We start from the raw sequence: 13,585 nt of genomic DNA on the forward strand, positions 1-13,585 counted from the left end.
GCAGCGGAAAGTGAAAGTAAGTGGCTGCGATCGCACAGTCCAGGCTAACGAAGTAGGCTAAACAACTTTTACAAATAACGAATCCTGATTAGGCCTACCTCTCTGCTGCTGTCTTGGGCTTTTGCTAAATGCAAATCATGAAATACAAGCCTTACAGTGAAAATAGATAGGCTATCTTCTGATCCTATAACAACAACGAAAGAAATTGTTTATTTTAACACGGTGGAGAAGGACACATTTGGCGCTGTGTTTGTAATACGTCGTCCTTTATAAAACCAAAATATTTCCATATAACAGACGTGCTTTCCCTTTAGTCACCAATTCCTCTTCACCTAAGTGTAGCCTACCTTGCTTGACTCACTATCTTCAGCCATCACGACTTAGCTCTTGCCTCAACACCTAAAACACCACACTGGTAGGAGACGGGCTTCTAGGGCTGCATGACTGCATCGGTTTGGTAAAATATGTTGACATTCAGAATGTGAATACATCATAGACTGTAGGCAATGGAATGCGCACGGCACAGAAAATGTATCAAAATGTATCGAAAATTAAGTAATCTTTGCGGTATGTCCATCGCAAGCGTTGATATCGCGATAACGATAGATTTTAGATATATCGTGCAGCCCTATTGTGGAATGTAGTTCAATCGTCCTGGGCTGGAATACCTGTTCAAAGGTGCCAGTAGTTGGTCTACTCCATGCAACACAGATGTGAAGCAATTCTCAGAAATAAGGGTAATGCAACTAGATATTAGAGCAGTGATTCAAAGTAAAGCAAAATCTTTAGACATTTTTCAGTTTATAGGCTACAGTAAATGTTTGAGTTTGTAAAGAAAAATGAAAACACTGCTATTTTCTGAACAGCCTAACATTCCTTTTTCTTCACTTTCTGTAAAGGTATAACACAAACTTGATCAATTATTTTGGTCATGTTTTGATTTGAAATTGAATGTGTCGTGTTCCCAATGCATTGATATTATGGAATTAACAGCTATTCTAAGAATTTTGAGCTTTATTCTTTTTTTTTTAAACACACTGCTATTATTCTGCACACAGCTGTACATACTTAACACACACATCTACTTGCAAGTATGTATGTATATGCATGCCAGTATGGTTGTGTGCAAGTGCTAGTACCAGTATCTATATGTGTGTGTGTGTGTGTGCATGTGAAGTATTCATTTAAGGTGACCCCCATAAAAAATCCTTGAACCGTGCATCACTACACTGTACTACAGCCTGTTTTCACACACTGTAGCCTACTTAAAGGTTTTTGGTGAAATTAACTTCTGATTATAATTTCTGCTAGTTTCAAACGGTTTTGTTCTTGGTTGTGTTTATCGTAGGCCTATATCAAATCCCGTGTAGCCTACACAGACATAAAAGGCTTTTTGGTGATTGGCAGCAAAAATAGAATTTATTTATTACCTAGCAACTGCCGCGCAACCACAGACCCATGAGACTCCACTTTGCTGTTACACACGCCTGTCCTAGTTGCTATGTAGGCTAATATAACAGCAGCAGGGAAAGCAGTCCAAAGCGAGTGCGTGTCTCTGCGTCAACGAGTGCATCAGGGCAAATATATAGGTGAGACTATAGAAACTATAGAAAATGTTTCAACATTGTATTCACCACGCGCACAAGGGCACCAAGGGACAGAGGGGGTACCCAGAGCCATATAGATAGAGAGTTGCGACAATGGGTGTTCAAAATTCGTTAAGGTCACGTGGTTCATGTAAACTTCAAATAGTTCCCAGAAGTGATTGAAAGAGCCAAGATTTTAGGTAATTGACAGTCAATAAATGCATTGATATACAATATTTATAACACAGTGTAATTATTGTGTAAACTGTGTAGTTATCCTACCATTACAACAATATTACATTAAATTCCAGACCTTATATCGTAGCCTGCTAAATATCGGAAGGTGACCATTTTTCTCCCTTTTACGTAGGCCTATCTGTCACTTAATATTAGGCCTAATTTCTGTACAAAACCAAGACGGGAGATTGCACCCACCCAAGTGTATCTAAATTATCGTTATAAAAAAATGACCTTGTACAGTAACTCGAAAAGTTGTAAACAGTTTTTTGAGACTGTGTGTAGCCTACAAAAGCGCATGGAGCTCCAGTGAAAATTTGATTTTGCAACTAGAAACTGTAACACAGCTAGTCTAACATTAACTTGTTTGAGTTTTATCCCCAGCGTTTTCTCTGGTAGTCACTGATCTGAGCTAATGAGCGAATTACCTGAAGTAGCCTATCGTCACGGGAGAATAAAAAAAAGTTTTTTAACATCTCCAGTGTAATGGTGGGCATGTTAAGTTAACCATGGTATTACCTACACACTAACCCCATGGTAATGCGAGTGATCATAATAAAATATAAAACGTGACATGTAAGTCCTTCGTTCACCGTGGAGAGCGAAGGTTCGTTTCTCACTGGATTTGTCATCTATAATGGTTAAAAAAAAAAATTAGCCGGGGTGCCCCTCACAAAAATGTGGGGAAATTTATTGAGAGCCCTATATCCAACATGGCTGCCGAGAGCCACGCTGGAAATTAACTTTTTAATGGTTTTGCCCACAGTGCTGCATAATACATTGTTTCTGAGACTATTTGGGTAAAGAAATTCATAAATGATGTAGACTTATTGATTTGACCTATTTTTGACCTTTAAATTCAAGATGGCCGCCAATTTTTGGCTCTTTAAATGTCAATTTTTCAAAATAGTCATAGTGCCTTAATATTAGGCTCAAATGGAAATTCTGCTCATACTGAGTTCAGTTATGGACAGTAAAATTACAACATACACATAGGTCGTTAGATTTAATTTTTTAAAATTATTTATTTATGATGATTTACTTATTGAATTAACTGAAAAGACTCTCCATCTGAATCTGTTGAATCTCCACACTGACTCCTCTCATCATCAATGCTACTCTCATCTGAGCAGTCATGAGGTGTGAGCAGCTGGGGCAAGGGGGGCAGGGGGGTGGGATGCACTGGTCAACACTTTCTGTTTACTAGTTCCCAGCCGTGACCAATGGAAGAAGGATGCTCTTGCAGGTTGTAATGGAGCTGGCAATATGTAAGGTAGTTTGTCCTTTCCATATGAAGATTCAAAGAGTCATCATCAGGTGGGACACGGATTGTACACTTATTCTTCAGCATTTGGAAACTCTGGCCTGCCCGCAGCTCACATCTGCACTCTCAGCATAAATGACGGAGAGGACAAATGCCTTCATATCCACTCTGACTTCATGTTTTAATTCCAGACTCTCACCCACTCGTCTCAGGAGCTCTCTTGCCTCAGAATTGATCTTCACCTTCTCCAACACCTTCTTCTTCCCATGCCCATATGAGGTGTGGTCACTGCCAGTAATCGATGATGTAGGATATGGTTGACATTTCTCCCTTGCAATATATGATGGCACCCTGCACCTGACCCACTTGTCTTTTTAGCTGTTCCTTTACAAGTTTCTGTAGTCTGACCTTATTAACCATGAGTTGGTTGAACTCAGCAGCACCTGGGCTTCAGGCTTGGGGAAAACATTTGGGCCTTTTGGATGTTTTGCTGCCCGACCATCGTGCTCATCATCCTTGAAGCTGAAAGCAAGGCCATATTTGTCACTGACAAGGATGATGAGGTATGCGTTGGCGTGGTGTGAGAAGATCATATTTTATCCAAGAAGTCACCCCAGTGGTACTCTAAACCATCCCGCTTCCAAGACTCACGATCTTCAGGTGTGGGGGTGGCAAGCCGCCAGATCAGCCCATTGTCCACACTGAGTCACTCTCCTCTCAAGGCGATTTTTCACTGGTGGTTCAATGCGCAAGACTGAAGAGCAAGTCGTTAGGAGCTTTTCAAGCTAGACCCAGTAAGTGAAAAACCAAGAGACCACGTTAGCCTTGTGGACATACAACGCTCACACCGGAAAAATAAGCACACCGAGAGATTCATTGACATGAAATGTTGCCATTAATAAGGATTATAAAATTAAAATGGTAATTGTTTTATGTTGCATTCAATCTTGTGAACATATATTGAAGGTCCTGTTCTTCACGAGGAAGTTTTCAAAAATCGCCTGTTTTGTGAATGTTAACAGCACATCATTATTTGCGCGAATGTCTCGCATTTTACATATTTCCATGTCTTCCCCCCGAATTGGTAGCATACCATGTCAGAAATGTAAAGTCCAACAGCAGCTAAATTCGCTGAACTTTTTTACCGCTCGTCTGATATGAATGCTGCATAGGCCTACTGCTGCCGACTCCTCGCATAGGCTATTACAGGTAGCGATTGCTTCTGATGTCAAGTAACAACCATTTGGATATTATTGTAAAATATCGAAGGAGTTGTGGGATGTTTACATAGCAAACTGCATGTTTATTTTGTCCCCCATCCCTGTTTCATTCACCCGGACCAGAAGGTAGGCTGCGAACGAACATAGGCACGTTCTGCTGTTGTTTAAATAATTCCTGAACGGTTTTATTCCATGCTGAAAATGCAATGATAGCCTATTTGACAGAAGACAGGTTGCTAGTGACAAAATATTAGCTTTCAGTGTGGTACGATCTCTGTAAATGACGTTAATTCAAGTGTTTCAATCATCCCGCTCTCCCTTATGGTTGGCTAGTGGTATCTCATTTCCAAGGGGAATATTCTTCACCCCTATGTCTTGCCACTCGGTTTTGAGGGACAAGGGCTAGGGGTAAGATGAAGGGATAGGGGAAGGGGAAGGGGTAAAACAGAGAATTGAGATTGGCCCTTAATCATCTGCTGTGCCATGCTCTAGGAAGAGGTTGCAGATATCATCATACTGGCGGTGTCCACACCTCAGGGTTCTATGGGCATGGGAAGAAGAAGGTGTTAGAGAAAGTGAAGATCAATTCTGAGGCAAGAGAGCTCCTGAGATGAGTGGGTGAGAGTCTGGAATTAAAACATGAAGTCGGAGTGGATATGAAGACATTTGTCCTCTCCGTCATTTATGCTGAGAGTGCAGATGTGAGCTGCGGGCAGGCCAGAGTTTCCAAATGCTGAAGAAAGTGTACAATCCGTGTCCCACCTGATGATGACTCTTTGAATCTTCATATGGAAAGGACAAACTACCTTACATATTGCCAGCTCCATTACAACCTGCAAGAGCATCCTTCTTCCATTGGTCACGGCTGGGAACTAGTAAACGGAAAGTGTCGACCAGTGCGTCCCATCCCCCTTCCCCCCTTGCCCCAGCAGCTCACACCTCATGACTGCTCAGATGAGAGTAGCATTGATGATGAGAGGAGTCAGTGTGGAGATTCAACAGATTCAGATGGAGAGTCTTTTCAGTTAACCCTTTGCAGACCGCACGCTTTAATTTCGGTACCCCAGTACCGATGACGTTCAGTCTAATAACTCAGCCATACCCCAACCAATTTTATCAATGAAAACTTCCTCAAAAACGTCACATCATAGGCTTTCTGGCAATATGATTGGTTAAGGGATTTGTGGCGCGAATTTATTTTACTACGTGAAGGAAAAATCAAGAGTTGACGTCTCCCTCCACTAGAGGAAAAACAGCAGGAAGCACTATGCATCGTTGATCTTGACGTCGTCTAAAGGAGAAACTACTGGATCATCTGAGGTAAAAACAAGTCTTTTTATGTTATTACTACTTGTTATCCATGTTATTACTTCAAAATCGTTTTTAAAAGTTATTTTTGCTGGTAATTACACCTTGTATGCATGACCGTAACATAATGCGTGTGTGTGTTCACTTCAGCTGGTATTTTAGCACACCGTAATCTTTAGTAAACTCATTATTTTCAGTCATTTCTGGGGGGTTACTATATGTCAACCAAGATTACAGACCTACTAGGACTGACATTTTAACGATTTGTTCTATTTTGAACGATGTTCCTTGCTTGTCAGCTGATACAGAAAACTAGCTAAGTTAGGTAACGTTAGCATCAGAAGAGGCTGCAACATGTCCCTGACGCGTAGTTAGGGATGTAACGGTATGAAAATTTAACCTCACGGTTATAGTGACCAAAATTATCACGGTTTTCGGTATTATCACGGTATTTTTAAAAGTGTGTTCAATATGCACTGCACAAGCACTGATAGGCCTACACACGCTGAAATAGTTTCAAAAAGTGTCCCGTTCAGTTTTTCATGTTTAATTGGCTATGTGCTTATCGCTTAACTTACCCTACCATGACTTGGAGGTTGCTATTACTGTTATTTGGATCCAATGAGTGAGACCAGGCTTGGAATTTCACCATTCTGGGGGCAAGGCCACTTGGCCTTCAGTTGGGCATATTTGGTGGAGGGCACAAAGGCCACATAGGCTATAAAAAATATCAAAGTTGTATAGCCTATTCACTGCAGTAGACCTGCATCACTGTATGAAACATTACAAAAACATGAAACATGACATATTATATAGAACTGCAAATCATCTGAACATCTAATATTTACAGATATCTAGGCTATATTTAACATTTATTTTATATTTGGCCTGTTATGAAATCATGTATTGAACAATTTAAGCACAGTTCAGCTTTAAGAAACTCAAATAGCCTAGATGCATGCTTAGCATTTTGTGATCTACTTTCACAAACTCTTAGTCAGCTGTCCTCTGATTTACCGATATATAGGCGATATTTGTAACATTTATTTTGTATTTGGCCCGTTATGAAATCATGTGGAACAATTTAAACACATTGTAAAACTTAAAGCCCAAATTTGGAGACATCCATGCATGTCGAAATGTACTGCAAATTCAAAAGTGGATTACTCTGGAACGGCTAACTGTACAGGGGACTGCTTTACACCTTTATGTTCGGTAAGGTCTGCTGTTTATTCTGATATATGGTTTGTCATGTGTTAAACGAAAGGTTCGTGAAGTATTGCACCGAGAGGAATGGGTAGGGAGATGGACGAAAACCTTCAGTAGAATTTATGATTAAATTTAATTATATTATTTACGTTTCTCGCGAACCGTTCACCACAGCCATTCGCGGCTAACATCGTTTTAAAGCTGAGAAAAAGCTCTTTCATGTGATACTTGTGATGTCTGTGTGATGAGTAGGCTACTTCGCGAGTAGTTCAACTGAGAAGAATAGGTGAATTTAGACGCACTTTCTTTCCTGCGCTGTCACTTTCTCCACTGCGTAAAAGAAATTCATTCAGGGACATCACGGCCAACGCAAGGGGCAAAAACGTGGCCGCCGTGAAATTCCTACCCTGAGTGAGACCAAAGTAAGTGTTCGAAATAAAACTTTAGGCTACTGTGTTCTTCTGATAACGTGAGTGGAATGGATTTAATGTGCACGCAAACATAAAAAGACGCAGAGTGCAAATGATACAGTGCAAGTTTTGCGGTGAAAATGTTCCGCCTTTTAAAATCAGGTCTAATCCAATTCGCAGTTAAAACCATCAATTAGACAACAGAATCAGTAGGGTACCAATTTTGCTTCATTGTACCAGGCCTACTGTAGCTGGGAAGGATTAAACACACGGTTTCAACACCGTGATAATCAACCGTGATAATTATGATATTTCAAAAGAAAACGGTAATTGTTATCGTCAACATTTTTATCACGGTTTATCATTATACCGGTAATCGTTACATCCCTACGCGTAGTCACGATAAAGTTCACTCCCGTGCTTCATGACTGCCAACTTTATGTCAAGTACACCTAATCGGTATTTTATTGTCAAATAAACCTTTCATTCCTTCGTAATATGTATAGCACAATTTACAGTTGTTTGTAGCCAAGTTGCTTAGCTTACTTAGATATAAACATCTGACATGAATGACAACGTTAATGTTACGTTACCGACGTGAAAACTGTGTTGATTACCGATGGTGTAACATAAGGATTTTATTAATTGACTGCTGTTTTCATGAATACATGACTGAAGATTTGTTATAAATGTGTCTCAGTATTGTTTAGCTTTTAGGCTGTAAGGTTTGCTGCTACGATTATGAGGTTTTTGGGTGGCTAACTATGATGGGAGCTCATACACCCAAGCCTACTCGTCGACACATTATTTTCTAAGGGGGTGTTTTGTCTTTACGCAACTGCAGTAGCCTATGCACGGTGTGTATGTGTATGCATACTCTGTTTAGATGTTTTCTGTCATATCTCCTGACTCATGTTCATGAATCAATGTTTGCTTGTAAGCTGGTATGCTATGTATGGTTTAGCCAAGGCAATAACACCTAGTGAGCTCTGAGACTAATGTTACCTCTCCAAGCAATATTGGAGTCCTCCAGTGACAATAATACTTTTAGTGAAAAGAGTCATGGTTGGTGGTGATTAAGATTATGTGGAAGTAATGTAAAATAAAACTAAACAACCTATTTACTATCAGACCTGTGATTTTTTGTTATTTTAGATGGAGGGAGAGAAGTATGTGCAACTGAGGTGAAAGCAGCCGACTGCTGATGGCAAACATGACCCCAAGGACCACGGTGGCATGGACATGGGACATGGATGGGTAGTTTCTGGATGAAGAGGTAGACAATGATGTGGTAGAGGAGGAGAATAGTCTCCCATCATCCTCAGCTGGGTAAGCATGTTTGTGTGTGTGTGTGTGTGTGTGTGTGTTCGCCCAACTGGGCGTATGCACATTTCTGGTTGTGATAAGAGTGTTGCTTATAACAATAATGACAGGGATTATAGTGATAATAGTTTGGTTAGATTTGTAATTCAATTTCTAATTTTCTTATCTGACAATTTCTTTATTTTGAGCATGGTCAAGTCCCATGTCAGGTAGAAAGCATACACTTTGCCTATCCTTCTAACACAGACAGGGACACCAACTCCAGTAGCATTTACACCTCATCGTCTGCTAGGCTTAGATGGACACACACACACACACACGCCACAGCTGTGACAACACACACACGGATCTGGTGTGAATGCGGCGTTAGTGTATCACCTTATGTGTAGGGCAAATTATATCGATAATTATATATTGTATCAAATTATATGCTGTATGGTTGTTAAATGTATTGAATTTCTTCTAATGTTTTAATTGTTTATATGTGTGAATGTTAATATGAATTGATGCTTTGTTCATCATGTTAAAGTATTTTGTTGATCTTTGTTATACTGTTGTCTTGTCATTCTTGTAGTTCTAATAGTTACTGCTTGTTTGTAAACATAGGTTTTGTTATTTACCTGAAGTTGTTGTTCCTGATTATTTAATGAAATTGTTAAAGACTTATCTAAATAAAATGATTTATTTCTTCTTTAGTAAACCTAACACGTGCCAGTGTCTCTTATTCTTGTTTTCATAGTAGAATGAAGCACACGGAGAAGCAGTTACCATCTGGCTAGTCTTTATTTCAGCCTTTATCTTTCCTCCCCACAATTGATTTAGCCTCTTCAGAGTACAGTAAGACATCCTATATTTAGCTATGCATCTTGTTTTGATGGTAAAACATCTTATATTTGTTACATGACCATTATATCTGTGTATTTTTGGTCAGATGTCAAACCAGGAAAGGAAAACATCCTACTCTTTAAAAATTCTACATGTTACCGCGACTTGCAGTTATGAGTAAATTAATCATAACTTCTGAATCAAAGGTGATAAATTGATTCTGTTTTTTTCACTGAGGAGATCACAACACTGTCTATCTTTCACACACTATATCTACAATAGATATTAGGTGAAAAGCAAGATTCATCTTTACAAACGTGTTTTTTGATGTTGAATTTTGAAGGTATTGTTTAAAAACAATGTGTGTTACACTCAAATTTATTAACTATGATATGTACCATTTTAAAGGGCTAGTTCTCCTGATTACAATGGTGGGTATATCTTATCTCTTATCTAATATCTTATTAGCCTTTTTGTCTCACAAGGGCATCAAGTATGAAAAATCGGAATGTTTCGTGCCGTCTGCAAAGGTCTAATACATTTATCATACCTTTTGAACAAAAGGTGATACATTGATTCTGTTTTCATCACTGAGTAGAGGACAAAATTGTGAATCTCCCATACACTCTAAGTTTTTCTCTATCTACAACAGAAATTGGGGGAAAATGAGATTAATCTTGACAAACTGATAGTTTTGAGTTTTTTGGGGTTGAATTTTAAAGATATTTTTTTTAAAATATGTGTGTTCTCCTCAAAATTATTAATTATATTTTATACCATTTGAAAGGGCTATTTCTCCTGATTATAATGGTGGGTAAATTATATCTCCGTCATGTAGCATAATCACACAATAAGCCTTTTTGTGCCATAAGGCCATCGAGTATGAAAAAATGGAATGTTCGGCGCGGTCTGCAAAGGGTTAATTCAATAAATAAATCATAATAAATAAATCATTTTTAAAAAATGACAGACATCTGATGACATATGTGTATGTTGTAATTTTACTGTCCATAACTGAACTCAGTATGAGCAGAATTTCCATTTGAGCCTAATATTAAGGCTCTATGACAATTTTGCAATATTGACATTTAAAGAGCCAAAAATCGGCAGCCATCTTGAATATGAAGGTCAACAATAGGTGAAATCAATAAATCTACATAATTTATGAATTTTTTGACAAATAGTCTCAGAAACCATGTATTATGCCGCACTGTGGGAAAAACAGTTAAAAAGTTAATTTCCAGCTTGGCTGATGGCAGCCATTTTGGATATAGGGCTCTCACAAAATTTCCCCACATTTTTGTGAGGGGCACCCCGGCTAATTTTTTTCTTTAACCGTTATAGATGACAAATCCAGTGAGAAACGAGCCTTCGCTCTCCATGGTCACGGAACTGCCATAGATGACCCAAAGCTAAATGCCCAAGACACGTCACATCATAAAAGTTGTAGGCTACAAATGCAAAAACTTAATTGACAGCTTGTTCGTGGTGTAGCCTAGTGCTAATGGGATAGTCAAGGTTTATCTTGTATTAGGTTATTATGTGTGGCAAATGTATTGGGCTTTAGCCTCTTTTAATTTATTAAGGAACTGATAAACACTGAGCAGCAGAAAAGCTGTCATAGTCGATACATAAATAGTTTATTATTATAATTAGGTTATTAATACTATTACTTTACTACTTAATTACTGTTATTATTATTATTCGGATGAGCCAATAATGTAAATCTGAGTCTGAAATGTTGGCTACAAACAGTCTATACTGCTGTAACTGCATTGCTGCTTTTATTAATTGTTAACTTTTGGGAACTATGAGGCTTCCATTAGCCGCCATTGTTGGAAAAAAATGGAACATTAGCGTCAATGGAGTTGTCGCAACTCTCTATCTATATGGCTCTGGGGGTACCGTAACAAAACGTAGCCAATAAATAGCTTTACTGCTAACTGCTTTTCTCTCATCGAGAACGTTTACGATGTCAAAATGCACCAACTTCGAGTTACATGCAAGGATGATGCAGCAGCATCTAACTTGAACGTTACTTACTCTAATTAATTGGGAAACGCATCTTGAGAGAGAGATAGACTGGCAGGTTCCAGGTGTCATTGTTGATATCCCCTTTTAATATATGAAACTTATAACTGCTTGTAAAAACGTAATATTATGCATAGTAATATTGTGGCATCATGTGGCACAAACAAACAAGGCTAGAGTTTATGGATTAGCCTTATATCTTACAAGAGCATGAGCGACCTTAAAGTGTCAATGCTCCATATACTGTATCATAGAATTAGCAGCATTTCTTAATATTTCTAACTTTATTATTTATTTATTTATTTTGGGGGGGGGGGGGGGGGGGGGTGAGGGCATGTCCTGGATTTTCACAAATTAAATGTGGCAACCATAGTGATTTGATGTGACTGCATTGGAACTAATGCAGTCTTATCTAGTTTCACCATAATTTCAGTTTGATCTTGATTAAAATAAGTTTCTAATTAACTGAATGTTCTGTGCACTATTAAAATACATTTTGTATTGCCTACTGCGTGAAATAAAATGCATCCAAAAATAAGGATAGCGGATAATGTGCACATAAAATAGAAAAATATCCAGAAGACAACTGCTTAATATACTGGCACCTTTATTTGTTCAAGCTTGTAAATAGCGACCCTGCCGGATTCTTGACTTTAAAATCTAAAACTTGTCTTTAGATGTGGAAGGTGTCAATCTTTTAAACAAAAGGAAGTTTTTGGAAGTGTTTTCCAAAGTCGTCTGGTGTTGTATCTGGGCAGCAAAAAGAAAATAAGAGGCTATTCTGAGTGACTTCCTGATGATTGTAATTTCATTAACGTTGCAAAGGGTCAAGACCAAATCTTTACAAGTATTTACGTTCCAAGGTCAATATTTGACACGTGTGACATTACTGAAAAATAACTTTACATTATCACTAATGTTAACATAATCTTAATGTTGACGTTTCATTGACTTCCTATGGTTGCTGTAGCCTTGGTTTTATGCTGACATGTTATACTTTCCGTTATATCTCATGCGGAAAAAAAACAAACAAAAAAAAACATTAAGGGCCAAATATGAGGAAACAAAACCTTACACTGATGGTCTTCTTTAAGTTAGCTAGCTAGCTAGCCACCTTTAGCCAAGACTGGGGTTTTATTTGACACCAAGCAGCAAACGACGTTATAAACTCCGACCCCGCAAATTAGTTAGTAGGCCTAGTTAACGTCTGTAAGACTTACCTGCTGAAATTGTTAAGACGGTCCCCAAAAACACTAGAACATAAACGACCAACGCCATCGTCAAGACTTGAGGTCTTCTTGTCTTCTGACTTCAATTTGGTAGGCTACTGCGAATGAGAAAGTGTTTTTTGTGTAATGTAATATGATACGTTTCTAGCTACGCCCTGTCTGCGTGAGTTGTCTTGTCCTCACAGCACTGCGGAACCGAAATGAGCCGGTGATCGCACACAGGCAAAAAAAACCTCGCTGGTCATCCCCAAGGATATATTCCTAGTGCTTGCCTACCGCTTGCCCCAAAACTCTAAATAGAAATGCATGGGGTTAGTTTGTAGCCTAACACAATCCCACCCCTTCCGCAGCGAAAAAGTCGACACGTGATTACATTGTGCCAATCATGTGGAGTGGTTGTGATACATCTAGTCCAGTCATTTTATGAAAAAAGGTTGAACAAATTGCAACATAAGCAAACGTAACTGATTGTGTAACCTCAATATGTCTTGAGTAAGGGAAAAAAGCCCCGAAGAATCTCAATAGGGGAAAGTTTAGAAAAAGACCCAAATATAGCCTACCCTATTCATGCGCCTATTTTTCGGGGGGAAAATTAACCTTTACATATAACCATGAAAATTACTGAGTTGAAAATGTATTAGGCCTACACATTTTTTGAAATTGTTTGTTAACATGGGCAAACAGTACTTTCATTGACTAACCACCTTGCGTTAATCTCATTTGCATAAGGTTCTGCAGAGCCCAACTTCTTGACACGCCACCTCTGTTCGAATGGCCGCGCCGCCTTCCCAAGGTGCATTACGGAAGTGCATGCCATGCCTTGCCGCTCTCCATAGGAAATCAATGGGCTATGTGCGGCGCGGTGGGCTTTGACGCGATAATGGACACAAGCCGTAAGGCTTGTTCGAGATGAATTCCGTCTGACTTTGCCTGACTTTCTACG

At 39.0% G+C, this 13,585-nt stretch overlaps 1 protein-coding gene across 5 annotated transcripts in view; it reads right to left on the reverse strand.

Annotated features, from left to right (window-relative positions):
* LOC143104968 (uncharacterized) overlaps positions 1-12,957 on the reverse strand; it is a 76,475-nt gene extending 63,518 nt beyond the window's left edge. For 3 of the 5 annotated variants that reach the window (XM_076269331.1, XM_076269329.1, XM_076269328.1), the window contains exons 1-2: positions 12,634-12,956; positions 12,019-12,163 (exon numbers count right to left, since the gene is read on the reverse strand). Coding sequence is in view for 1 of the 5 variants with exons in the window: in XM_076269332.1 (XP_076125447.1) it covers positions 12,634-12,691 (58 nt within the window). In the remaining 4 variants the exon portion in view is untranslated. Of the gene's footprint in view, positions 1-12,018; positions 12,164-12,633 lie in introns of all 5 variants that reach the window. The other 2 variants (XM_076269330.1, XM_076269332.1) reach the window with 2 other exon arrangements.
* Positions 12,958-13,585: the final 628 nt, after the last annotated feature.

This window comes from Alosa pseudoharengus, unplaced genomic scaffold (genome assembly GCF_046254945.1).
Source record: "Alosa pseudoharengus isolate Yale_2024_CS ecotype anadromous, Long Island Sound unplaced genomic scaffold, YU_APseudo_1.1 YU_APseudo_1.1_scf_5, whole genome shotgun sequence".
NCBI lineage: Eukaryota > Metazoa > Chordata > Actinopteri > Clupeiformes > Clupeidae > Alosa > Alosa pseudoharengus.